This window comes from Cheilinus undulatus, linkage group 4, assembly GCF_018320785.1.
Source record: "Cheilinus undulatus linkage group 4, ASM1832078v1, whole genome shotgun sequence".
NCBI lineage: Eukaryota > Metazoa > Chordata > Actinopteri > Labriformes > Labridae > Cheilinus > Cheilinus undulatus.
The window spans coordinates 35,207,754-35,235,734 of NC_054868.1; the positions used below are offsets into that span (position 1 = coordinate 35,207,754).

The following is a 27,981-nucleotide window of genomic DNA, read 5'->3' on the forward strand; positions in this document are numbered from 1 at the left end:
CATTTCTGTTTAAAATATCCTTTTTTTATTGATCTTATGTAATATTCTAATTTTATGAGACACTGAATTTTGGGTTTTCATTATCTGTAAGCCATAATCATCAACATTTCAAGAAATAAAGACTTGAAATATTTCACCCTATGTGTAATGAGTCTATATAATATATGGGTTTCACTTTCGGAAACGAGTGACAAAAAATATTGAACTTTTTCATGATATTCTATTTTTTTAGATGCACCTGGATTCTGTTTACAACTGCACAGTTTTTAATATTCTTTAGGCTCTAGTAAACCTGAACATAGGGACAGCTTCTCCTTATTTGCTCCCTTTTACATACTGTTACCTATTTCATATTTTCATTTTGCTACTATATTTTTCAATAATAATCTACTTTTAGTTATAGGCTATTATTATTTTTACTCTTTCTCTGTGTTATTTGCTCTGCACCAAGCACCGAGTCAAATTCCTTGTATGTGAAAATGTTCTTGGCAGTAAAACTTGATTTTTCTACTTCCATTCAATGACCTTCTGATTATAACTACCTTTAAATCACTTCAACATTATTGTTGTTTTTTAAATTAAAAACAAGAAACAATGCCATGTAAATAAGGGCAACTAACCATAAATGTAAAAAATACATATAAATATGAATAAGCTGAAATGAAGGTGGATGAAATGGTGTAATAGAAATTGGTGACTCATTCTGCAATCATGCTTAAATTATGAACCTGGATTAAATCAAATTTGACCCACAAGTACAATGAACATGTTATCCAAATGAAGAAAATAGAAGGATTAATATAACTCCTAAATAACGACTACTCACAACAATTCATCAGCATTTAAACATGATATTTTGAAGCTGAACATCTTTACTTAAGATGAATGTTGGTTGAATGCTTGGATTGTTTAATTTATCTGGTTTATACAGACGTTTAGAAATCGACAGAAGCTTACTAGAGTAATTCAGTAGCCTGTTGAGAACAAACCCAAGCTCCCGGTGGCATATTACTTCCTTCCTCAGGAAAGGCAGAAAGGAGTTGCTTGCTGAGATAAGGTTTTCCACTTCCCACCAACAGCAGAGGAAGATCACACCCTGCACGCTTTCATATTACTCCATTTTTCACACACTCCTGGAGATTAGTGTTCCCCTCTTAAGGTATGTTCCTACCAGCTTTTTTCAACATTTGCTTTCAGTTAAGTTTTCCATTATTTGAACTTTGTGAGAGGGCGGTGTAATTGTTGAGGGCTTGTACGAACAGCGTTACTGAGAAACAATCCAGATCATCTCATTTCTGAGTTGTAGAGTCACAGAACTTTTAATCAAGTTTGATCCTGCAGGGTTTTTAAAGCATCTGTTTCTGTTTTAGCCTTTTCTGTGGAGACAAGAGACGAGCAAAGTCTTAAAATGTGGGACACAAGGAAGCTGCTTCTTGCTGGGTTTATTTGCATAGTTTTCTCTCCCAAAGTGAGTATTATCTTCTTCAAATGGTCATCCAGTACTCGTAGGGTTAACATTTGATGATATATATTTTTAACTGTTTAAACTGTTTTTTTCCTTTTAAGTTGTCTGCAGGGGCCACAAAAGTACTGGACATGACCCCTGATGCCGTAGACGACCTTTACACTGGATGCCGTGAACAGGCAATGAAGACGTTCATCGACTCAGGCTTGTTGACACAAGAGCTGGATCGTGATGAGGGATTCAAGAAAGCATGGACTGATAATGAAAAGTGTTCAAAGCTGATCCATGGAGGAGTAAAAGAACACACTACTGCCCTTTCAGCCATAGTTAACGGGGATCAAGATTTTAGAAACACCTTTAATAATGCAGTGAAGAGACTGGGAGTGAACGAAAGCATCTATGAACGCTCTTTCCATTTCAAATCTCTTCACTTCCTACTCATGGATGCAATTAAGCTTGTGCGAAATCCAAACACAAAGCAGTGTAGGACTTTGCATTTACTCACAGACAAATACACAGCACAGGTTGGCTCAAAGGTGAGATTTGGAGGGTTCACCATAGTCACTGATAGCTACAGTGAGCTGCAGAAGTTGGAAGACTGGGATGGGCAATTTATTTTTAACATCACCTCTTGCTTTTTCCTCAACCTGGATGACTCAGTTTGCAGTAAGGATTCAAATATGGTGCTCTTATCTCCAGCTGAAGAGTTCACAGTGATGAATGTGACTAAAGTAAATGACCAGGTGAACGAGGCTGAATACACTGCCATCATTTTGGAACAGCCAGAAATGAGAAGCTCACACAACTGTTACATTTTCTCACGGTAAGAATCACTGTTTTTGCATGAAATGTTAAGGTTGAAGTTTAAAGTTTGTGTTTGAATTTTTTTTAAAGTGCATTAAAGAGGACTTGAAACTAGCAATAGCAGTCACTAAATTGTTGGAAATTGATTACAGAAGAAATAAATCAGCTGAGAAGGGAAATTATTTGGTTGGACTTCTCTTCATGACCATTTGAGCCCCTTCTGCTGGCCTCTGACTGATATTTAAAAATAAGACATTTTGGCTTGGCTTCTTCCCTAAAAAAGGAAACAGAGAACTTTCCCTTCTTTTGTTCCATAAGTGGAGTTCACAGGGCCATGATTCTGTTGTAGACACTTTACATGGCAACTACCAGCTCCAAGAAGAAATGGCAGCTTTTATCCCTCTTTGCCAGATAGACTGTTTCACACATCTGGCTTACTGCCCATAGTCTGTGTTTGAGAAGGGCAGAAGCTTTGAAAAAATCCCAAAGGGTAACAGGAAAAATGTCCTGTCTGTCTCATTCATTATGGGCCAATCAGAGACACAGACACGCCCAGTCCAGGGGAGCAAACTACATAACATTAGCTCAATAAGCAGCTGCTATCACTGTTAAATACCACTGGAGCCACTTAATAAATAAAATTCTTGTCCAAACAAGTGAGGATAAGAGCAAAAAAACATCCTTTCCGCTAAGAAAAGCTTATGGTGCAGGTCTTTGCTTGTTCTTTTAACAAGGAAATGTTTTCCAGTGTGATAAAAAAAAAAAAATGCCCATAAGGCTAAATCAATTCAAATCACCAGTCATCATTGCCTGCAGTAAAACTAAACTGCCTGTAGCTTCTGCCTCGTTTTCTCTGAATGATGCTGATTGGTCCATAAATTCTCAGACCAGGGACAAATGTTGTAGAAGACGCTTTGCAAGATGGATCTGCCCGATGAGACAAAATCTAAGTCAAAAGATGTCTTTTAAAGGTGACAGCCTCTGTGGTCTAAATGGAATGCCTGTGCTGTGCTTTGGTAAAAATATAATACAGATGAAGCAGCAGAGGAAGTTTTTGATCCTAAACCAGCTCTGCACAGCCTTTCTCAGTTCACTTGATTTTGACGCATGTATCTTTAAATGTGAATGAGCCACCTATCCCTTTCACATGCATTTAGACATAGGCTGACCATGAATGTAGGACTAGGTTGGCTTATTTCACATTTTATGGGTCAACAGATACTCCATATACCTGGACGTATGTATAAGTATGAAATACTAAAAAGTGTTTTTTTCCAGAATGTCCTCTTTTATGCAAAACAGTCTGACTGCAGACCGTACATTTCTGACGGCCACTCTCACAGACCATTCATCTGAAATACATGCTAAAACTTTCAAAATAAAATTAAATTTAACTTCCCTTTAGGATTACGTGTAAGGGTTTAGGTAGCCGTTAAGATACCAAAAGTTAAAAGTTGAAAACCTGACCTGCAAAACCTGATGACCAAACATTTAATAAAGCTGAGTAAACAGTCTGCTGACAGGAAAAATGTTCATCCTCCATGAAAACATTCTAACAGAGCAAGCATATGTGCCTCCATTGGCTGTGTAAACTACATAGCTAACATAGCTAAGCTAAGCTCGCATAGCATCATCATAAGTTAGTAGCTAAATTAGCTTTAGCTATGTTTGCCAAAGCTCACATTGCTAAAACTAACTTATAAAGTAATGTTAATTACATAGCTAGCATAGCTATGTTAGCATTAGGTAAAGCTCACATAGCTAAAGTAAGCCACCATTTATTGTGTCTACTTCTAAATAAAGTTTAATCTTGGATTAGACCTCTTATCTTTTCTCTGTTTTATTCATGAAATTTTGCTTAGTCTGTAATGTTTGCAGTATAGCTATTTCATGAAACTGCCAGACTTTGTTCATGAATAAAGCTGACTTTAAAAAAATCTAAAACTGGATATATGTTGTACTGGTGAATTACAGTAGCTACTTCAGTTCTGAAGTAGATAAACGGTCTGTGGGTACCCTCTCCTTACTTCTGATTAGAAATAAAAACATCCCAATAAAAACAAAATTATGATCAGCTGAGAGCCTGTAGTATGTTCTTTTTTGAACATGCACAAAATTGAATGTGTTTTTAAGGAATTAAACTGGAAACATCAGACACTTCATCCAGACATTAAGACCCTATATGTGTGAATGGTTTAACTAGATCCCACAGACAATGCAGAGAGTAAAAAACAACTCAGCTAATTTTAGCTCACACTCCCCTAACTCCTGATTGGTGTTCCCACGTAGATGACATCGCCTGTTTCCAATTTAGCCCGGACTACTTATAAACAAGTGACGCAGAAATAAAGAAATCTTTCAGTTGAAATAAACAAAATGTGTTAGAAATTAAAGACAAAAATACTTGTCTGCAAACAGAAGGTTTAGATTTAAGACTAAGATAAATCAATGTTGTGAAATCTAAAAGAAATCTCTCTCTCTTGCTCCCTCTTTCTCCAGGTCCCCAGCTGTGGTTTCAGCTCAGTGGCTCATGTTGGTGCTCGTGGTTTGGCCTCTCCTCTTTTTATCCTGAAACTCTTGTGGGAACAAATTTAGGACTTCAGACTGCACTGAGATTTGTTACAGCACAAACACTGCTTTGTTTTTCCATTTAAACAGTGAACAATCTGTCCTGCAGATCAGCCTGCTGCTCGCTTTTGTCCACTTTAAAATATACTAAAACTACTTTTAAAACTGCTTCTATGATTTATGCACACTGAAACAGCCTTTCTTTTAAATATAACAGCAAATAATTACTTTAGTCAACTTATGAACAGCTGCCTTTCTTTTGGGATATAAAGACAAAATGAAGTTATTGATATCAGTGTTATTTTCTGCATTTAACAGCAGAAATGTGACACTTTCAGCGGATAATATCAGCTTATATGTAAGAGCTGAGCTGCGTGAGATGCATGAACAAATAAAGTGATTTAATAGTTCTATTTCTTGATTCATCATTTTTGCACCTCTTTGACAACTAGAATGGCCAGTTAGATTTCAAACCTCAGTACATGTTAACTTGACTGACACGTGAGGCAATAGCCTAAATCTCATACTACTGAAAAGCCTGTTTACAGGAACATGCATTTGTGGGATGAGCAGCAGAGCTGAGTATGTGGGTTGAGCCACGTTATGATCAGCAATGAGTCCAGATTTTACCTACAGCAGTTGGATCGCAGGGTCAAAGTGTGGAGAAGACACGGAGAATGCTATGCTGATTATTGCATTGATAGAGTAACATCTTTTGATGGAAGCAGTGTGATGGTGTGGAAGGTCATCTCCTTCATTGGTAAAACAGGGCTTATCATCATTGGAGGCAATCTCTGTGTAGGCATACTGAAATGAGATTCTGCAACCAGCTGCAACCACATATATTGGGACCAGACTCCATCCTCCAAGGTTACAACGCTCGCTCCCACAGAGCAGGGTTTATCAGGGAACTTGGGAGTGGAGAGGATGGAACAGCCTGTCAGCAGTCCTGACCCCAACTCCATTGAACACTTGTGGGCATGCTGTTTGTGCCAGAGTGACCAACACAACCCCATGACAAATGCTGGATGAAGAATGGGATGCCATCCCACAGCAGTGTGTGACCAGGCTAGTGAGCAGCATAAGGAGGAGGTGCCAGGCTGTTGTGGCTGTGTATGGTTCTTCCACACACTACTGAGGCTCCTGTTTGTTAAATTAATCAGTTGTTAAATTGTCAATATGTCATGTTTCCTCAGACTTCAATCATCCAATCCACCAAACACCAAACAAGAGTCAATGGCAGAATAAGCTGTTTGGCATTGGCAGAGAACATCTGGCAATTTATTTATAGGCATAACCCACATACTCAGCTCTGCTGCTCATCCCACATGTGCATGTTCCTTACAAATGTGGCTCCATTTAAAAGGGAAATAAAGAGGCTTTTCAACAGTATAAGACTGATAAATGAGGGCATTATACAGCAAATCTACAAAACATAAATTTCTTTACTTTCTGTACTAGGTTTAGCTCCTGTGAGGAAGTTTCAATTTGTGCCAGTTTTGATACCCCCTTGACAAAGCAGTTGGCTTATGGCTAAATTATACCCTATGTTTCATATATGTACAGATACAGATGGAACTTTCTGCCCGTACTCTGCATTTGTGTTGTGCTTATTTCTGCACCTTCTCAGAAAGCACATAGATACAGATCAAATGTTGCAATACCACTGTGACCTGTGGGGGCAGTGTTGAAACACTGTTGCCACTCAATAATTTCTGACCCTCTTCAAAAGCAAAGTGTTTCCCTTTTCTTTTTAATGTTTCTAGGTTTGCTATGTTAAGCACATTTATGGGTGTCAACATTTAAGTCAGTGTTGCTAAACTCCCTAAGAGTGTGAAGTGTGTGAGGGGGGAACTAGAAGAAGAAGCAGTAAGGATCTTTAAGAAGAAGCTACACTGCCCTTGACAGGGAGGGGTACTAATTTTGAGTCATCAAAACTCCAAAAAACAAAGTCCTCCTTCGTCTTAATGTTGTAGCTGTAATCATTAAAAAAGCCAAAGCTGTGCAAAACATGTCAGTCACCACACGCATTGCTTGCACATGATACCTTGTCTTACATGTTCTAATTCTACAGCTGTAGCTGTCAAAGTTTGTCTGCCTCGTTTACTGTATTATGATCACCTTCTATTTACACATATTCATGACTACTCTTCCGTTTTCTTGTGTGACCTCGAATGAATGTTTCTGCATTTTTGAAGTTGGGTTGTATGAGGTACTTGGTAGAAGTAGTGGCAATAGCCTCCAGTGATTTCAGTGAACATTGGAGGGGGAGAAGCTGGGCTATGCAGCGTAGCAGAAGTGTCAATCCTCCTTCCTGCCTGATGGTGCCCTCTGGTGGGCTTACAGGCTATTGCACACCTTACTTCAGTCTTCTGTTTTGGCCAAAACATTCCTAAAAGCTCTGCACAGTACTGTATATTAAAAATCAGTTTCTGAGTTAATTATGGAATAGATGATTTAAAGTCTGATGACATAAAAATGATCTTCAAAATTTACTCATAACAGTGTACTGTTGTTGATCTGCGTCCTGCAGAAGGATACATTATTTCTGTTAGACACCTCGCCCTGAAGTTAGAACTTTAAATAAAGTGGATGAGCAAACACAGAGGGAATGCCAGCTTTTATTGTTTGTTTTTTACATAAAAAACAAAAATTAAAACACACATTCACTTTATAACTGTAAATGATTTGTGTCTGTCTAGATGCTGCACACAAATATATTTTCCACATCTGTACACTTAAAGAATCTATCCAACAGTAAACAGTTTTATAAACAGTTTTAAAATGGCACACTGTATTTTTAACTATCAAAAACGACAGCTGTAAGCACTTGTGAGGTTACATTCTGTTAAAAACTCAGAGGACAGAAACACATATATAATACTGTCCTCTATCAGATTTAAGAGCATTAACGCTGCTTCAGTAGCATTAATACTGGCAGTAAATATAAGACTACAGTATTTCAGTTACAACCATGTTATATAATAGCAACACACACCATTAAACAAAATGTCAAAAGCAGCTTAAAGTATTCAGTTCAGCTGATGATGTATCCTGTGTAATATATTTAAAAAAATATTTAAAAAAAACTGGATGATTCACAATGAGCTCAGTCAGCATGAATGGTTTGTGATTTCATCATAGAAATTCCTAACAGTAACATCTGAAAGTGTAATATCAATATAACACAGTCAACATCCCCTAAAACAGTACTATTACAGTGTATAAAGTGATATAAAAGAAAAACACTTTTCACACTTTTGTGAAACTATATTTAAAAAGCCCAACAAATTCCTCACATTTGCCAGATCAAATCTCTCTGCAGACTAGGCAAAACTGTATTTTGCCTCACACTGGCCCTCATTTATCAAATGTGCGTACGCCAGAAAACGTGGGGGGGACGCTCATCTCCACACACAGATTGGCACACAGATCCAGATGTGAGCATATGACGCACTCAAATCCCACGCCAGGTCTGAGTTCGCGTACACGAACTTTTCAGGCTGCAGTGATTGGGTTAAGGGTTTAACGGGGAGAGGAGTTATTAGCTCTAAACTATTTAACTGTAAATCAGAAAAGTGTTTAAAAACTGACAACAAAACCAAAAAATAACTTTACATCAGATCATAATGAATCAGCCTGACTGGAGGCTTAAATAATCAAACTAATCTGCTACTGTGAGCGTATTATACCAGGACACATGGCTGGAGGCTGTAAAAGACAGGACGGTATCCAAGGTCTAAAATGTCAGAATTACGACTGATGTGCTGAGCAAGAAATCTATTCAGATTAGAAATAGAAATAATAGCAAACCATTCATCAGACATTTACGGCTTTCTGTTATCTCCTCAAATATGAACAGTTAGAAGAGAGCAGTTTATTAACATGAACAGGCATTTCACTGTCTGGCACTTGAAATTAGCCTACATTAGTTATAAACCTGAAAATGAGGTATAAAACCACTCTTCTCTAAGTTTTAGGTTGGCCTCCTCCTGCTACTTTTTAATAGCCAGCTTTATTTTCCTAATCATAAGAGTTGACTCATTTTTAAAACCTCAAATATAAAGCATGTTGATAATATTATAATCTAAATATAAAGTCTTGTGACAATATCACACAAGTTATACATCACTTATGTATGAATTTAATATTGTAATATCAGCTGGAGTTTAGTTGTCTGCAACATCGCTGTTAACTACAGATACGATTTCCTTTTTAAATATATCTGATCCACTTTAATGCCACATCTCAGGCTGAGAAACAACAAATATTTCATTTTTCCTTAACTTCCCTGACATGGAAACCGATACCCTAACAAAAAGAGCAGGTTTCTTCGCCGTAGTATATCCCCAAATCGTAAACTCAGTGGGCGAGGCCGGCTGAACCAGGAATATACAGATGTGTATTGTTAACACGACGATTGTTTTCAGCTGCAGCATTTATCAACATCTGCTCATTCAAACACCATGACTGGCCAGATATGCATGTTTCACAAATCAAACATGGACCTTGTGGTGAGGTGATTTCTACTCCAAATCTGCGCTTGTTTCCATGCAAGTTTGATAAATGAGGGCCATTATGTTTTCTTCTTACTGAAGCCCTGCCGAAGATAAACCTTCAGACATAAAATCAACCAAAACCATATTGCACAAAAACAGCAGCAAATTATAAATAAACCTATGAAATAAACCCTGTGGATCAATAAAAGGCATCAATCCTGATAACAAGAAAAATGAGACTAAAATGAGAAATACATATTCCTAAGCCTGTACTTGTACAAATTTCCACCATGAACATAAGCAGGAATAGTTTGGCTGTTTTCAGCTTGTAACTGTTGAACACAAATTAAACTTGTGGGATTTGATTTAAAGAATAGTTTTTATTTCTTTGAATTCTGAGAAGGTGTGTGGCTTTTTATTCACACTGGTCACAAGTAATAACCTCTAAAAGTTTTGGTCATGGGGCTATAAAAACATTTATATTTTGGTTGTGTGGTCTGATGAAGTTAGAGCACCTTTTTGCCTGTTTGAAATGTCAATGCAGCTGTTAATCAATGGCTCACATTGCTATAACTACTGACATCAACCTTCCCCCTCTAATCTGATAATCTCTGTAATATGTGAAAAATATATTCACCACACCTATCAGTTACTCATCATTTGTCAGCCTATTAAGTCAATAATCATTTCCGCATTTCTTAGCTTAAAACAAGCTTTTAAAAAAACCCTTAACAGTGTTCTCCAGACTGAGTGTTGACTGTTTTTATAGGCTCAGAGCTGAGTCTTGACCTGTTTCCATGGGAACAGAGACTCTTGTCTTTGCTAACAATGCTGGTGTCAACTCGAGAGAGGGTGCACATGCTGCTTTGGTTCCTTGGTCGAAGTCTTGTGTCGTGAAGTTCCAGCTCATCGTAGGAAGAGACATGCACGAAGGGACACCAGCGGAAAGCCCGCTTAAAACCAGCACGGAACCTGCAACCAAAACCAGCCTCTCTGTTTGTGAGTACGATTCTGTATGTGAAGTTAAACTAGAGCGTCTGTGTTGTTATGGAGGCTGCTTTTGTACTCACCTGCTGTTGAGGCAGCAGTAGATGATGGGATTGTACATGGTGGAGCTCATGGCCAGCCACAGCACTGACAGGTAAACCTGCTGGATGTACTTCCACCTGCTCAGACTCTTGTTGAGACCCGTCACGATGAAGTAGACGTGATAAGGCAGCCAGCAGAGGGCAAATGTCACCACGACAATGATCATCATCTTCACCACCTGCAAGAGGAAGCAGAAATACTATTTGATCTCAAACTATTTGTTTGATCTTGTATTTGCGTATGTGTCCAGCTTCATTATTAGCATTTAAAGCCATCTTAGCTGGTCACTGTACTCGATAACAGAAAGTGTGATCCGGTATTGGATTTCCTCAAGGGCCCCTAATATGCAGTAGCCTGTTATGCCAGTCTGACTAGCAAATATCGCTTTACTTTCAGTTAACAGTAATTAATTGATAACGATACCTTAAGGATGTACTGATTGTAAAAATTAGGGCCAGTGCTGTTACCAATATTTGACCATAAAATCAGATCAGAGTTTGTCCAACAGGTCATTTTTTTCTACCCTGCAAAATAGTCTTAATACTTTATTTATTCCAGCATGAAATGTTTGGCCACAACAGATAAACTTTGATAAATGGTAAATGCTCATGCAAAGTTTATGGTATATTTTGACGTTTATGTCCACATGGCAGTGCTTTGCAAGTGGCATGCAATATCAAGTTCATATCTAATTTCCTGAGTTATGTGAATAAAGTCTCTCCCATTCATGAGACCTTTTTGTTGTTAAAATACTGCCTAAAACTCCCCCCTTCCTGATATTACTCTTCAAAATAAAATTTCATTAATTATTAGAATTCAAGGCTTCAGTTGTGACATACTTGGCAGGAATAGAATGTGTCTATCATTGGATACTTTACTAAACTTTCACATCACACTGCTAACAGACGGGGGATTGAGCTGTTGCTGCTTCGAGAGAGACAAAGCCACAATCTGCTTCTTTAAATGGTCCAAGCCTAAAGAAGAGTGAAATATGGATTAAAACACACCTTCAGCAGGTAAGACATTTGTATCTGCTCAAGTAAAAACTAGACCAGCACTCCAGTAATTAGCCTGCCAGTTAGTTTGACTTTATGATGCAATATGGTCAGAGCACAGCTGCCTGGCTTTGGGCCAAAGCAGAGTCAAAGTCTGTTTTCTGTCACAAATCTCTCTGTTATGATGCTTTTAATGAACCGTAGGCCACCATGGCTGATAGATTTGGGAACCTGACAAACTGTAACAAACTGTATTAAGATTAGCTGCTCAGTGATTTGATATTGTTGAGCATGAGGGAGCCTGAGTAAATCACCATTACATCAGGTGGTGTCATGTGGCACTTTATTTGCTCTGCCCAAGTTTAACCTCGCGACAAAAGAGGGGAACAACTTTCTAATGCTCTGTATCCAAAATTCAGTCACACATAAATCTCAGTGTTTTCACGTTTACAGCAACATAATTAATTATATCTAGTGTTTTTGGATAAAAAATTTGGATTTCACTCTACAGGGACTAACTTTTTAATTTATACTTAATACTTAAGACCTTTTTCAAGTCCCTCATTATACATTAGAGACCCCATTGTATCTTTAATCTCAAACCAGTTTCATTGGTGGCACAGGTATCTGCATGTTTTGTGTAGATTATAAGATAGAAATGTGACAATGTAGTCAAAATACAGGTAGTTTTTGTCGTTGTAGAATACAAATACAGCTTTGCAGTGCTATTACTAACAGACTTTGTGCTAGTATTACCACTCGGCAAAAGCTTCACTGAAAAGCACCTTTTTATTTTTGCAAAATCTTGTAGAATGTTAACAAGCATTGGCCCAAGCCTCAGCTCTAACACCTTGTGCTCCAACCACTTCTCAAAAAACTTGCATGTATTGATCATTTACATGCACACATCACTCTATTACATAATTAACTTGCTAGCTAGGGACACAGCAGAGCTTTAACGAAGCAATGATGGCTCAATCGGCCAGAACATAAACAAGCGTGCAGACTGATGTTGGATCTGCTGGAGCTCTATCAGAATCCCACTTGTAATCAAAAGTAATTATAAAAACAAAAGGAGAGAAACTAGCTCACAGTCTCTTTAGACAGAAATAAAAATGGAAAGAGCTACAAATTTAAGACCTTGTAGTCTTGCATATACTTGCCTTTTGTAACACTGTAACATCCCTGGCTCTCCACATCACCCCTACCAGATATGTGCATCTTGCATGTGCATTGCATTGTATTTTGAAGATGTGCTAAGCCCTCACTCTGAACTGATGTGTCCGGCCACATAAACTGAAAAAATATCAGCTTCATGTTGAAAATATTCTTTATCTGAAATTTCACAGTAATTTTGAATATCTAAAGTCAAAGTTGCTCTTAGTGCCTACAATGTCTTTTACTTCTTTTCTGTTTCCTTCATTGTCATAACTTTGATGTTTCTATTAAACAGGCTCAGAATGGAAGGAAGAAAAGGTCAGTGATGACGCAGCAGACGCAGCAGGTTTCAGGTAGAGTGGCTGAAAGAGTGACACAGAAGCCATCAGCACAATGCAGAGCTGTGGGGGGTTAAAGAAGGCTATTAAAGCCTCTGCAGAAGCTCATCTGGAGGACAGAGATGAGAATGACTTCCTCTTATCTCAAACCCAGATGGCATTTGGCCAGCGTGGGTCTTTGAATTGGGCCTGGTATTGTCTTGTAGCTTTGTTTTATGACATTTATGAAATCTCTTTGATCTCTCATGGCTCAATTTTGCCAGCAATATTCTGCTTCTGATTATTCTTTTCAATAAAGCCCTCCAAAGATTGAAAATGGCACATCTGCACCTGTCCTCTGTGTGTCTGTCTCTACATTTGTGCACTGACAGTGTGAAATCAAAATGGTTGTATCACAAAATACATCACTCACAATAGAAACTTAATTTAAAGTGACTGTTAGGTTTTAAATGTCTTTAGCTTCTTTATGACTGCATAAATCTGACTTCAACTTTGTTTTTATAAGTGGATTTATGTACTAAATTGGGTTTGTTTTGGGAAGTGATTTGCCAAAAATCTTTGCATAATTTGATACAAAACATCTTTCATCAGTAAATACCTCAAACCTCTAACCTCTGCACTCTCTCTGGATGATGTTAACATGTTTTATTTGTGATCTTTTATCAATAAATTGTATTCTTTAGCGTTAATCCACAGCTGCCGAGATAGATGTTTGTCATTACAGCTGTGATGACCTTAATCCCAGTTAAACCGTGGAGACCCTCACAGCCGCTGCTGTGGAGCACACGGAGCGGTCCGACCAATGACGTCTAACGTAAGAGGAACAAGTGTCTGTGGACTCTTCTTAGCAGACAGTGTGGTATTAGATAACAGGTTACAAAAGGGGATATCAGAACAACTTAAACAAGCTGGTGATGGTAGAGGGAAGGTTCCCTTCACAGTGCTGAGTTAATGCACTCTGCTGCTCTGTATGACACTTCATACCCATTTAAAATGTAAGTGGTCCAGAGTGTTTTATCACACTGATTGTGTTGTGTTTTGTCTTCTCCCCAAACAGCACAGTTCACTCCAAACACGTGGACTGTTAATGCTGTTGTGGGCCAATGTGCTACTAATCCAAGGACATTACAACACGCTAATAAGAGGGTAGCTCTGGTAAATATACAGATGGGGATATGACACCAGCAGAGCTTTTGTTTTCTATTCAGACCAAATACTTTTAATAATCTGGACCACACTGCTTTATTTTGTTGCAACAGGGAACCATCTGGCTCTTTTTCCTAGCAAAATGTTGCAGCATTTTAAGAACTTAGGGAAATCTTCTTGATAACTGTTGCTGTTTTTTTTTTTAACAAAGACCCAATAAGCAGATGCTTCCAACCTTAACTCTAAGACAACATTTTGGTAATAACTGCCATCCACACAGATTTGCAAAATGACAAAACCCACTGAGGTATAGGCCAATAACTGGTGGTGAGACTTTGTAATGTAAGAGCATGCATATGCACATGCCCTTCCTCCTACAGGGCAGTGAAGTGTGCAACATACAAGGTGTAGTTCCTACTTCAGGTGATCCTAAACTACAGTGAGTAACTTTCAAGAACATGCTGGCTGACACTGAGCAGCACATGACGTAAGCAAGCAATGACAAGAGGCTGGATTGAATTATGGCGGAAGACATTTGCATGGATGCTGCTAAAGCTAAGTTTTATCAGAACTTGATGATATTTCTTTGTTAAAAGAAGAATAAAGAACAGTGTTGAGTTCATTTTCTCTTAAAAAAAAACAGCAAAAGTTGTGTACTGACATGTTTAAAGTCACTATAGTTTGCGTTATGCAGCTCTCTATGGAGTTTACTTGTCGTAAGCGGCACACCTCTGTTTGAGGCTACGATGTCACGTGTTTTGTTGCTCTGATTGGCCCATAAAGATGTGACGGACAGAACGTTCATCCAATCACCCTCCAATGGACCAGATGGATGAGTGAAACACATCCATCTGGCGTGTCAGGTTAGAAAGCCTCTGTGTTTGGCACTATTTTACATTGTGAGCTTCAGTTACTAGCTACATGTTCTTCCACCTCAGCGTATCTGAACAGTTGTTTGGGTCTGCAGGCTTCATCAGAGGAAACAAAAAGTAACTAATCTAAAACTAGTTATCTCAGCTCAGTTTTCCACTGTAACAGTTGATAAAATGTTTCCATAAAGTAAACATATTGTGTTGACTGTAGTTTGTCTTATTATCAGCCATTAGAAGGAATGAAGCACCAGTCATAAGCTTACTTGGATGATAAATTTCCATTCAGCTCTTCTGGTTGGGGTTGGTTTCTCCAAATTACTTTGAGAAAGTTTAGGTTGGTAAAACTCCAACATTCAGTAAGGCAGGGAACTCTGGATGGGGAGGGATGCAGGCTGCATGCATCTAAGAGCTGCTATCTTTGATCAGAAATGTCCTGAAGAAGTGTTGTAACTAAGTCCCACTCACGACACCAGAAGCTCTCATGAACATGGGCTCACAGTATACACACTTACACCACCAGGTTACTCAGATCTCTCCTGCTTACCAGTCTCCACTAAAGTATCTCTACCTGCTTACTTTCCGAGTCTCCATCTGTAGAAGTTGTTCGTTTGTGTGCGCAGGTTCATAAAGTATCCCCTTATATTCACAGTGAAGAGCCTATCAGCACTTGAGCCAAAATCGTTCATTTTACTGTTGTCTTAGGTTAGTTACCTCCGCCAAGGAGGTTATGTGATCAGGTGGGTTTGTTAGTTTGTTTGTTAGCAACATAACTCAAAAAGTTACGGACGGATTTTGATGAAATTTTCAGGAAATGTCAGAAATGGCATAAGGAAGAACTGGTTAGATTTTGGGAGTGATCTGGATCACCGTCTGGATCCAGGAACTTTTTAAAGGATTCTTCACCATTGGGAGATAGGGCTAATGGCGGAGGTCTGTGCTCTCCGAGTGCTTTTCTAGTGATTTCTTGTTTCCGATAACAAATTCTGCAGACCAAAACAGCTATTCAGATATGCTGAGGCGGAAGGGCACATAGCCGGAAGCCAAAGCTTGCATTGCAAAATAGTGCCAAGTACAGAGGGTTTTACAGTGAAAGATAAAATGCTTCAAAAATGTTTAATAAAGTGTACATTTGAGCCAGCATTGTATTTTGGCTCATTTTTTCCTTGAACTTCCTGAATTATGCAGAGAAACTATACCCATCTGCTATGCTGAATAGCCTAGCTTGTCATCAGCACAATGTCATATGTAAAGGGGCAACACTCTCTGAAATCACTGGAGACTATATTGCTAAGTACATTATACAACCCAACTTCAGAAATACTGAAACACCCCTTTGAAGAAATCATCAGTGCTTCCCCTTTTTAACAAACTAAATGTGTACAAAGTAGTCGTATATTGCTTGATATGTTGCCGTTTACCTTCCGTTTAGCTCTGAGTTGTCCATGATAGTTATCAGACGAGTCTCCAGGGATCTCCCCTCCCCACAAAGTCACACCCACAATGGTGTAAGTGATGCCCATCACCACTAGGGGCAGAACATAGACCAGGACCGTCACAATGATGTGATACCTGCAGAAATGGACAGAAATATTACAGGACTGAAGTTATTGAATGACAAGCAAATATAGACAGGTTAAACAAAATAACACATGGAGATAATTAACCCTTTGATGCACAGTGTCCCTCATTTGTGTACAGTTAATATAACTGCATTTTAGGTTGGTTTATCATGGTTATTTTTCCAACCCCCTTCAGGGCAATGTAAGTAGATAGCAGTATTGTAAGAGTAGTTTCTATCTTATCATCCAAATATTCACTGCTTGATGGTTTTATTCAATCCAAGATGGCTGAGAGTGATGGGCATGTGCTAAATCTTTCAAGCATATCTGTAAAATCCTTTTATTCAAGGAGGTCAACTGAGGTTTTAAAATCAGTGTGTAAAGAAAAGTGGGATTAACATGTAAAATAAATAAATAAGATCTACACATATGTTACAGTCATGCAATATTGGAGTCAAATGCATTAAGTTTGATCATCATGAGATGTAATTCCTGGTTCATTCTCACATGAAGGAGTCATCAGCCATGCGGGGCCAGGCCACATAGCAGATGGTCCTGCGGGGAAGAGTCCGGGTGGTGGAGAAGTAGCAGAGGGGGAAGGCCAGAACAACAGCCAGACTCCAGATACACACGATGACTCCTGTGGTGGCTTTCCCTGACAGACGAGGCTTCAGAGGATGGATGATGGCCATGTACCTGCACGTTAGATGCCACAGCGACAGAGTCAGAACTTTCAATTCCAGGATGAAAACTTGATATAAAACAAGTGGGCTTATAATGCGGCCATTATCACAGATTGGTTTTACAGAAAAGGTCACTGTGACTCACTGACTGTTTCTCAGAAGATTATCAAGGAAAGAAGTTCAAAGCTGTTTGATAAAATGAGTCTGTGGTTCAAGTGTCACCTCCTCCTGAAAGCACTGTCGACTCTGTTAAGTCATGAGTAATTGTAATGGTTTAAAGGGAACTTATTGTCAGTGTTATAATAAAATGGCTGCATTTGCTGTTACCATATATTGTGACAGACAAAGCAACACTTTGGACAGGCTGTGGTATACATCATAAACCCAGACTCATCTATGCAGACAGATAGGTAAAATATACATTTAGAGCAAGCGTTGAATAATTTTTTTCTGCCATGATGTTAAATTATTGTCATGATGATTAAAGTCCAAGTAAGCCTTGTTTAAATGAGCTTTTAAAACAATGGATGTAACATTATTATCAACAGCTCATTGCAGTGTTTTCAACTGTATTGCTAGGGGGGAAAGGGAAGAGAAAATGTGCCCAAAGTACTGTCACAAAACTTTCAATAACCATGAAAATGTGCTCCAGCAGAGACAAGGATCTGCTCTTCTCTAGACTGTACTGACCTGCAGGGTCTTTGATGTTTCATTGGTTCTGGTCCTAAACATTTAATGTGTGCTGTGGTTAGCTGAAGTGGCATCATTGCCAGTGACCAGCTAACTCTCTTCTGTGCATGTCGTGGCTCTATATTCTGTTATCAGTGCAAATGTCAGTGCCCGTCTTGGGGGTATAGCAGCTTCAATTAGGTACAAAAAGATGCAACTGGCCATCTGGAAATTGATCAAATGCCAGAAGGAACACCCAGCTATGGGCCATTTGAGGCACTCATAATGGCTCATTATTCCACTGAACAAATTGCTGAAGATATTTTCTCATCAGTGTTTTGATTTGAAAAGATTTTTGATAAAGCTCTAAACTTTTGCGATGGTCTAAGTTTAGAGCTTCAGCCATCTTTGTTTTCAGTTTGTTCACAAACCAAACAAATGCAGATGTTAAAAAAGCCTGCTAATTTGATATAACTCAGAATGGTAGCATCTGCTGATATACCAAACATATGTCATACACTGCATGGACAAATGTATTTGGCCATAACTGTTAATTATTGAGTTCAGGCGTTTCAATCAGACCTGCTGCTACAGGTGTAAAAAATCATGCACCTATCCATGTAGTCTCCAAACGATTGTGATACAAAATGGGTCATTCTGAAGAAATCAGTGACTTCAAGTGTGGTGCTGTGATTGATGCTTCCTTTGCAATGAGATAGTTTGTGTAGATTTATCCCTGCTGGATATTCCACAGTCAACTGTAAGTGATTTTTTTTTAAAGTGGAAGTGTTTAGGAACAACAACAACCTAGTCACGAAGCAGAGGACCTCGTAAAATCACTGGGGTCAATGACTGCTAAGGTTCATGGTGTGCAAAAAGTCACCAGCGCTCTGCTGGTTCCATACTTGAAGAGTACTGAATTTCCACTGGCATTAATGTAAGCACAGAAAACTGTGTGGCATGAGCCTCATGGAATGGGTTTCCATGGCTGAGCAGCTGCATGCAAGCCTCACATCACCAAGTCCAATGCCAAGTGTCAGCGTGGTGTAAGGCACACCGACACTGGACTGTGGAGCAGTAGAAACATGTTCTGTGGAGTGATGAATCAAATTTCTCTGTTTGGCAGTGACAATTCCCTCCCTTGGTGCCCTACTGTTTGAAAAATTTCTGCATAAGTGTGCTCTCTGATGCCCCTATAGGTAGATAAACATGATAAAGTGGCTCTCGAGAGCCCTCTGAATCGAGAACCTTTGACAAAGTGCTCTCTCAAGTACCCTTTAGATGAACCAAATTTGACAGCGCCCTCAATGGTGCCATTTAAATGGATGAAACATGATAAATTACCCATCATACTGCCCTTCCAGTGAACAATAAGTGATGAACTATTCGCCAGGGCACCTGAGAGTGCACATGTCCAGCGGTGGAGACAATACAATTAAGTGCTACAAGTTCCTAGGTATAAAATTTATTTTGCACTTATATCCTTCTTGTGCATCTTTATGAAATCAATTTTTTTTAATATTTCATTGTTACTAATCTATTTCACAGAGTTTTATGAGCTGTAATCATAATTAAAAATGTTGAATATTATCCAGCTTTTGTAACTGTTTTATGTAAAATATTTGACAACTTTTTTGGCGCTGGTGTCCCACTACATACATCAGGTGCCCTTCGTTACCATCTTTGCTCCTGCCCCTCAAACATGGTGAGTCAGCCCCTGTCATGGGTACAAAGGAAGAAGACTGAGAAGCTCTGTCATCTGTAAAAAGGTCTTGAGTTGGTACTGATTAAGATTGTTTGATTGTGCAAACCACATAAATAAATCAAAGATCAAAAATACAAAAGATGTTATAATTTTCTTAGAGAAGATGTTTGCTTCAAGTTAAGTATTTTACATCTGAATACTAGATTTCTACTAAAAACACACAAAAGCACATTACGGCTTGATTTACCAGCATTATATTAGCTTCTTGTGTAATGTAGTAAATTTCACTGTAAGAAATAACTATAGTAATGACACCTTTTAATATTACCTGTTGCTCCTTTGATCCCTATGTCAATTTAGTTGCTACCATTTTTCATTGTCTTCCTTATACTGTTGCTTTTCTACTTATCCTGCATTGCACTGCTTAGGGAGAAGTTTTAATTGTTGCACAATGAAAATAGAGACTTGAAACTCAAAGGAGCATTATGTGCGCCTTTGAGATTAAAATCACAAATCTCTCTAAGCAAAGCTCCAAGACTGTAGTTCAAGGGATATGCAGAATCATTTTCACTCTTAAATGTGAAGTTAGGCCAATGTAAAGGATAATGAATGAAAGGCATGTTGAAAATAAAATGTGAAATATCTCACGTTGTAAAATAGGGGAAGAACAAGAAATCTGATCTAATGCATATGGTCACTTTTATGGCATCTGTATGGTGGTATCCTTCTCCTACCTGTCTATAGCTATCGCTGTCATGCAGTAGATGCTGGCGAACACCGCCGTGACCGGGAAGAAGTTGTGAAACCTGCAGTAGACCTCCCCAAAGTACCACTCTCCGTGCGCAGCGTAAATGAAGTTGATGAGCGTGTTGAAGGCAGCCATGGACGCATCGGAGAAAGCTAAGTTGAGCAGAAAATAGTTTGTGACAGTTCTCATCCGCTTGTGCGCCAAAATAATCCAAATCACGATCAAATTTCCGAAAACCGCCACGGCGAGCACAGTGCTGTACAACACGGACCAGAGAGCGATGCGCCACGCGGGCTGCACGAACTGGTTTGTGTGGTTACTGCTGCTGCTGCTGGCGGTGGTACTGTTGGTTTCATCCCGTTCAGAGGCCATTTCTCAGCGGTCCTACACTCTCCACTGCTTATGAGGGCAAACCACACAAATCTGTCTGGCAACTCAGATGCGCAACGCGCGCGCGAGGGACTTTACATGTGATCAGAGAGAACGAGAGAGGAAAGAGAGAGAGAGAGGTCCTGATGCTGCATAAACACAGGGTATCAGCTTCTTAACCAACTAGTTATAAATTGTCCACAATTAGTATGCACAGTTTTCACATGCTGGTGAACCTCTGCCCATCTTTACTTCTGAGAGACTCATACACCTGCTGCCAATCAACCTAATTAACTGCAAAATGTTCCTGCAGCTGGTTTTATGTGTACCATTTACTTTCTCAGTCTTTTGTTGCCCTGTCCCTACTTTTTTAGTTGTGTTGTTGCCTTGATATAAAAAAGAGCTAATATTTTTAATAAAATTGTAAAATATCCCACTTTCAACATCCGATATGTTGTTTACACAGCGCCCCAACTTTTTTGGAATTGGGGTTGTGTAATACAGCTACTATTTTTGAATTAAGCTATTAATAAATAAGTTTTAAAAATGCTTTTTCTGGTCTCAGACTAGTCACACACTTATATTGAAGTAGTGGTAATTTAGGCAGCTATTTTTTATTTTAGTTTTAGTCTTTAGATGAACGAAAACTCAAAACATTTTAGTCTAGTTTTACTCCATGAAAGGTCCTCATATTTGAGTCTTTACTTTTAGGCCAAATCTTGCCTAAATCTGATACCAATTCATTGTAGTGTGTTCTCTGCGCTCTGCCAAACTTGGGGTCCCTGCTTTCTACAGCTGAGAGGCAGAATAGCTATAGATGCGTTGCATTTTGACAGATTTACCCACAGTGGATAAATATCAAAGATTTTGAATGTCCGACAAAAACTAAATTACATTTTAATCTAGTTTTAGTCATCTTGATGAAAACTAAACTTAGTTTTTGTCAGTTTTGGCCATCAAAGATCTATTTTTGTTAGTATTAGTCTAGTTTTTGTCATGGAAAAAAAGGCTGTCGATGAATAGTTTTAGTCATAGTTTTAATCGACAAAATGAACACTGTGTGAAGGTGCCTAAACATAATAGTAAAGCTCAGTGGTGTAGTGGAGCCTGGAGAAATGGGTTTATTCTCAGCTCTGTGCTCAGCATCTCTCTCTCAGCAACAGTGTTGAAACTGAGGTCTGTAAAAGTATCTGCCTCCCAGAGAAAATACCTAATTAGTGCCTTTTCTCCTGCTGAGCACTGTTGCCAATTAGCTTAACTCGACCTGCTGTGCTTGTTTTTAGGTGCTGCGTTACACAATGTGTCATTTCCTGTCAGTAGACCACTTGTCAGGTGTGACCTCCTTTAAGATAAAGCATCTCCTGTGCACTCTGATATAGACCAGTGGAGTCTACTTTTATCAGCCAGTTTATCCTAAGAATACACAGCTGTAGCAGAAGACCTGGAAACAGGTAAAACGTCTCTTTCCTCTCAGCAAGACCTCATTACCCAGAGGCCACCTCTTTCAGGCCACTCCCTGTCTCAAATGTCACGGTTCAAACCTCCTCCAAACACACCCTTTCCCCTCGTACCGAAAAAGGTCACTGGTTAGAAGAAACATGCTCATTATATCGTTAGCAGCTTTAGAAAAAAAATCCTCTTTCTCTTATTAATAATTCAGGATTTTTTTTAATCACAAGGGAAGCAACAGTAGGGAAGAGATGTGTGTATCTCTGTCTGTTGTCTGTGTGTGACAGGATCATGTTTGATTTGTGTGTGAAGCAAATGACAAGAAGAGTTTGATACAGGTAAGTCAATACAGGCCCTGTGGGGACGAGTCAACTTGTAAAAGTGCTCTACATCATTTCATGTCCTTAAGAAAATCAACAACAGCGTGGATGACTGATGAACACAAACACCAACAACACTCACTTCACCTCAGAGAGGAATTCAGCTGAATATTTTAGTCACAGGTGGTAAATGTACACAACTATTTTTTGCAAGTAAAATTACAGGTACTTGAGTTAAAACTGACTTACATGAAAGTAAAAGTACTGATCTATAAAGTAAAGTATAAAAATGTAAAGTTTGCTTTAAGTATAAAGTACTAAGTAGCTGATGAGGAGTTAATTATGATCTTTTCTTATTGTCAAGGACAACAAGAGAATTTGTATCTCCAACTAAAGCAAGGTGGGTCTCCTCTGACAAGAACAAATCATCATAGTCATAAATGGGCAAAGCATACAGTACTGATGACTATTACAGACTATGCACCCTTTGCAAGCACCCAATGTCAGAAGCAGGAACTCCAAGTGGATAACTTCACTCATGGTGCCAATGTGTCTCACATCAAAAAAACAACCACAATCCACCAGAAACATGATCAAAAGTACCCTAACAGGTGTCATAGTACAACAGGAAAAATCCAAACACAACTAGATACATATTAAACACATCTAAACACTCTTCCCAAGTACATGAAGGAAAACTCCACCCACGCATCCCCCAGGTTTGAAATCAGAGTGGGCGGAACTTAGATCAGCTGACTCTTTACAGAGTTAAACTAAAACGGGTGGATCAACCCTGTCACGTAACTCAAACAACAAATCTGCATTAGCATATATCAGCCAATCAGAAAAAGATTTCCCAACGTCTTCAAACGAATCAGAAATGATAGATACTACCAGTATTGGTGGATGCTGATTTAACTTTACTGTTTGATCTATGTCGTGACTTTCCCTTTAATTCTGTATCCCATTCCCTTCCCCATTCTTCGTGGCTGTATTGGACTTCTGGTTTGCTTAATGGGCCTTGTAATTCTATGGTGTCTTTATTGTTTTTCCAACCTGTCAACCTCCTAATCCACTCAGACTTACAGTATATCCTGGAACCCGCATCAAAAATGTTGAAGGCATCTGAAATGAGCTTGGACTATTTTGAACAGGATATCTTGTCAATTAGAGTTCAAGGATCTCATGCTCTTCAGGACTGAAACAATAGTGATGTGTGTTGGTGAACAAGACAATACAAAGAGCTGGCTCTATTATGTGAACGGTAAGATCTGTATCCCATTTGAGAGCCGCGTCATATTCTTATTCTTATTACTATTATATATTTTGTGTGTCTCTGTGTGTTATTTGATTGATTAGTAGGGATTATCTTTTCTCCACACATGCACACCATGTATTAGAGACACAAGCTTGATAGTGTAAAATTAATGTTACAGCAATTAAACACAATTGTGGTAAAGTCCCAGTAAATATCAAACATATGTCATGACATTGCTAAATTTTGCAGGCCAAACTGGTACCCGAATGTTGAGCCGTTTGGGAGCTGAAAGAGCCAGCTCTTCTTGGTGAGCTTAGCCAAACGACCAGATCTCTAAAAAAAGAGAATTCCCATCTCTATAAAACCCAGTCAGAACAAATCTAAACTTAAAACAAAAAAGTAAAGCAATTTGTGTTTGGTACATTATTTCTTTGTTGTAACAATGCTTCTTGGTAATAAATCTTATACCGTTGGAAAGCCTGTTTATTACCCTTTTAAATGGTGTCACATTTGTAAGAATCATGCATTTGTGGGATGAGCAGCACAGCTGAGTATGTGGGTTGCGCCCATGAAAAATGTGCCAAATCTTCTCTGCCAATGCCAAACAGCTTATTTTGCTGTTGCTATTGACTCTTGTTTTGAGCTTCTGGTACGCCCAGGTGCGTATCAGGTGCCTGACTGGCAGCACCTGTGAGCATGGGCCCTGATACAGTGGTCAGTAGATGTCTGCTTCAAGAATCGGCATGCCATGTTTGACTGATCTGGATATGGCCTGTCAGTTGGGCAACTTCAAGCTGGTGTTCTACAAAACCAAGTTGTGGCATTGTTTGGAATAAACCCTAGTACCATCTCCAAACTGAAGGCCAAGTTCCATATAATGGGGAATGTCAGAGACAGGCCGTGAAGTGGGCGTCCCAAGAAGACAACACCCCAAGAATACTGTTTTCTCACCCTGTCAGCAAGAACTCTATCCTCCAAGATAACAACACTCGCCCCAACAGGGTGGGGTTTATCAGAGACTACCTCCAGAATTTGGGAGTGGAGAGGATGGAATGGCCTGCCAGCAGTCCTGACCTAAACTCCATTGAACACTTGTGGGATCAGCTTGGGTGTGCTGTTCGTACCAGAGTGACCAACACATCCACGTTGGCTGACTTGCGACAAATGCTGGTTGAAGAATGGGATGCCATCCCACAGCAGTCTGTGACCAGGCTGGTGACCAGTATGAGGAGGAGGAGCCAGGCTGTTGTGGTTGTGTATGGTGCTTCAACACACTACTGAGGCTCCTGTTTGTTGAATGAATAAATTGTTAAATTGTCAATATGTCATGTTTCTTTAGACTTCAATCATCCAATCCACCAAACACCAAACAAGAGTCAATGGCAGAATTAGCTGTTTGGCATTGGCAGAGAAGATCTGACACATTATTCATGGGCGCAACCTACATACTCAGCTCTGCTGCTCATCCCACAAATGCCTGATCCTTACAAATCTGGCACCATTTAAAAGGGTAATAAACAGGCTTTCCAACGGTATAAGATTTATTACCGAGAAGTATTACAACAAAGAAATAATGTACCAAACACAAATTGCCTCACTTTTTGTTTTAAGTTTATATTACTACTGTCATACTTCTGTCATCAGACTGTGGGATCGCCCCCTCCTGACCATTTGAAAGAATGCATAACCATAACAACTAGCGTCCCTTTTCTGTGTAATGCTCTCTAATAATTCAGGCTTGCAGGAGTATAAAGACTAACAAGGAAACAGCATAATTAGTTATTTTTGAGTCAGCGTATCAAAAATCTTGTTAATATGAGGGAGTTTTCCCTTTCCTCATATGGCTAGAGATGCCGAATACAATCTTTTAATCCAGAGGCAGATTTACCTCAGATATTTTTCAAATGTTTTGGGAGATTTTACTCCAGAAAGTTGTTAACACTGACAAGGTTTACCTTTAGATTATTTACATTTGATATAACTTCCTGAGTTAATATTACCAAATTTAGATGTATGTAATCTTATGTGTATTTACCTAAATATAATACTTATTTGATGGTTTAGATCTTACAGGATTAAACTGCACTGACCTTACCTATCATAAAAATGTTGTTTGTTGTGCATCTTTCAGTTTTGATATTTGTTATTCAATCAAACAAATCTGAGAGGTTTATACTGGTTCAGTTTTTAGCATCTGTTCTATAAATACATGTAAATCCATGAGATGAATTGATCTGAAGTCACAGAACACCAGGAAATGAGTTCAGATAACAAAGAGAGCAGAAATAAACACATGCTGCTGCATTAAATAATAATGCTGATAGTTTAGTTTCAGTTTGACACTTTATCTACTTCTTTTGTTTCCCTCAGGAGAAATCAGAGAAGTATGAACATTTGGTGTTGGTAGAGAGCTTTTCTGCCATCTTCTGAAAGGAAAAACATCTGTATGTCTGCTTGAATCTGTAACCTTTAGACATGCAGCTGAAGGGAACCTGTGAAATGTCATTTTAAAATAAAATAATGACCAATTGTGATCGCTATCCATTACATTATAAAAGTGTAAGGTCAAGGCTTTGTAACGCCTTGGGAGGATCAACTAAATGTCATCAGATGCCTCGTCTAGCAGTAGGAACAGAATCCATTTGCAGCTCAGTGGATTTCACTGAATTGAAATAACCTGAAATGAAATGAAAAGAAATCCACTGGATTAAATTAAGAGACAGAAAGAACGAGAGGATAAGAGACGTCGAAACAGAGTGAACAAGCGAAAGGAAGCAGCTTATAATCAAGTGACTGATCCTGCAGGATTACACGTCTAAATAGAGCTTTAGGCTCCCCTTCAGGGAGAGAGAGAGAGAAACTGAAGAGGGCAGATGGGTTACACGGGGGAGAAGATTGGAAAGATGTGAGGTAATCAACATTTTTACATACAATAGATTAGTTACTCCCAAACTGAGGATTAGTGTCTTTCCAGTGTGCCACAGGATGCTTTTAAATGTTTGCATTTCAATGAGTGGGCCAAGAAAAAGTAAGACTGACTGTTTTGAACTATTTAAATGAACATGTTGGAGTTACATGGGAGTGAGGGTCTGCAACCTACCCACTCACTGATCGCACTTATATTTGTCATAGTGAAAATGTCTAAATAGCTTTGAGGAAAAAAAGTTCATCAGAGAACTTGAGCTTGTGCAGAAAGCTTATTCATGTTCTGAGATGAAGTTAAAGGGTATAGATGTCTGTAAAGCATGTAGTGGTTTTAACTGACAATACTGGGCAGAACGAAGTACTTTTAGGCCATGTATGGGCTAAAAAAATTAAGGCTGAACTAAGATGTGTAATTCCGAAAAAGTCCATCTGAGAGCACTATTGGGTCTAAAAGTGGTGAAAAAATTGAGAGGGACCCAACTGCAGTCAAGATGGCCGACATGGGCATCGCTATACATCCAATCCATGCTGGAAGTCCCAAGCAGAAGTTTCTTCTTCATGTCTTCATGTCTTTTTCGTGCCTAAGCCTAACCCTTGGTGCTGGATCTCAAATATATCACCTTCCCCACTGCCTTACCCTGAACCTAACCACTCGGGTTTTAATGCCTAAGCCTAACCTTAGACGTATGGATTTCTGGTTGAGACGTCCGGTATGGATTGGATGTATGTCAGCCATCTTGTTTGCATCAAAGTACTCTTGAAAACATTGTTAAGAAGTGACAAAAATGGGTCATAAGTGGCAAAAATGGGTAAAAACAATGGTTAAAACAGGCGAAAACAAGTTCAATAGGTGTTACAAGTGAAAAAAAAATCAATTTAAAGTGGCAAAAATGGGGCTAAAAATGCAAAAACTGTCAGAAAAAGTGGTGATACAGGATTAGAAGAGGCAAAAATAAACAAAGAGGGCAAAAGAGTAAAAAAAAATGGTTAAGTCTCAAAAAAGAGTCAAAGGAGGCAAAAATGGGTTAAAAGTGGCTAAAACATGCAAAAAAAAAAATGTGGTGAAAAGGTGTTACAGCAAAGAATGCTTGATGGTCGTCATGCTTGACATGTGACGATGCTATGTGTTTCTTTCGGCAGCCACGGTCAGGGCATCTCTCATCTTTGTCCAGGCCTTTTCACCCCTTGTAATATGCACAAAGGGATATAGGATATCCACAGCATGACCAGGGGCCCACGGCAATCTTACCATCTGCCTGCACAGTACTCTTAAGGTGTAGACGTTCTCATTTTCTCTACAAATTATATTCCCATGCCTCTGGTAATATGCAAGGACATCCAGAGCACAGCCTGGGTTGTGTC

General features: G+C 39.0%; 2 protein-coding genes across 4 annotated transcripts; one reads left to right on the plus strand and one right to left on the minus strand.

The window, feature by feature from the left end:
* The first annotated feature begins 1,072 nt into the window (after positions 1-1,072).
* Positions 1,073-5,247, plus strand: si:ch211-145b13.6 (ecto-ADP-ribosyltransferase 4). 2 transcript variants are annotated; one of them, XM_041784555.1, is made up of 4 exons: positions 1,073-1,159; positions 1,371-1,468; positions 1,567-2,288; positions 4,769-5,247. In XM_041784555.1, exons 2-4 carry the CDS (start codon positions 1,409-1,411, stop codon positions 4,839-4,841), a joined length of 855 nt encoding a protein of 284 aa, XP_041640489.1. In that variant the 5' UTR covers positions 1,073-1,159; positions 1,371-1,408; the 3' UTR covers positions 4,842-5,247. The 2 variants fall into 2 exon arrangements, with proteins under 2 accessions (XP_041640489.1, XP_041640490.1); XM_041784556.1 differs by lacking the exon at positions 1,073-1,159 and having other exon boundaries at positions 1,184-1,468.
* Positions 5,248-7,482: 2,235 nt separating this feature from the next.
* Positions 7,483-20,884, minus strand: tacr3l (tachykinin receptor 3-like). 2 transcript variants are annotated; one of them, XM_041784436.1, is made up of 6 exons: positions 20,570-20,884; positions 20,285-20,450; positions 17,001-17,189; positions 16,353-16,503; positions 10,407-10,603; positions 7,483-10,308 (listed from the first exon to the last, which is right to left on the minus strand). In XM_041784436.1, the coding sequence occupies exons 1-6, from the start codon at positions 20,652-20,654 to the stop codon at positions 10,065-10,067; spliced, it is 1,032 nt and encodes a 343-aa protein (XP_041640370.1). In that variant the 5' UTR covers positions 20,655-20,884; the 3' UTR covers positions 7,483-10,064. The 2 variants fall into 2 exon arrangements, with proteins under 2 accessions (XP_041640370.1, XP_041640369.1); XM_041784435.1 differs by having other exon boundaries at positions 20,285-20,884.
* Between the last annotated feature and the right edge of the window lie 7,097 nt (positions 20,885-27,981).

Coding starts and splice junctions, on each gene's coding strand:
- si:ch211-145b13.6 (XM_041784555.1), top strand. CDS start 1,409: ATGTGGGACACAAGGAAGCTGCTTCTTGCTGGGTTTATTTGCATAGTT. Junction 1,469..1,566: donor GCATAGTTTTCTCTCCCAAA/GTGAGTATTATC, acceptor TTTCCTTTTAAG/TTGTCTGCAGGGGCCACAAA. Junction 2,289..4,768: donor AACTGTTACATTTTCTCACG/GTAAGAATCACT, acceptor CTCTTTCTCCAG/GTCCCCAGCTGTGGTTTCAG.
- tacr3l (XM_041784435.1), bottom strand. CDS start 20,670: ATGGCCTCTGAACGGGATGAAACCAACAGTACCACCGCCAGCAGCAGC. Junction 17,190..20,284: donor ACAGCGATAGCTATAGACAG/GTAGGAGAAGGA, acceptor TCTAACGTGCAG/GTACATGGCCATCATCCATC. Junction 10,309..10,406: donor TACTGCTGCCTCAACAGCAG/GTGAGTACAAAA, acceptor TTTTGGTTGCAG/GTTCCGTGCTGGTTTTAAGC.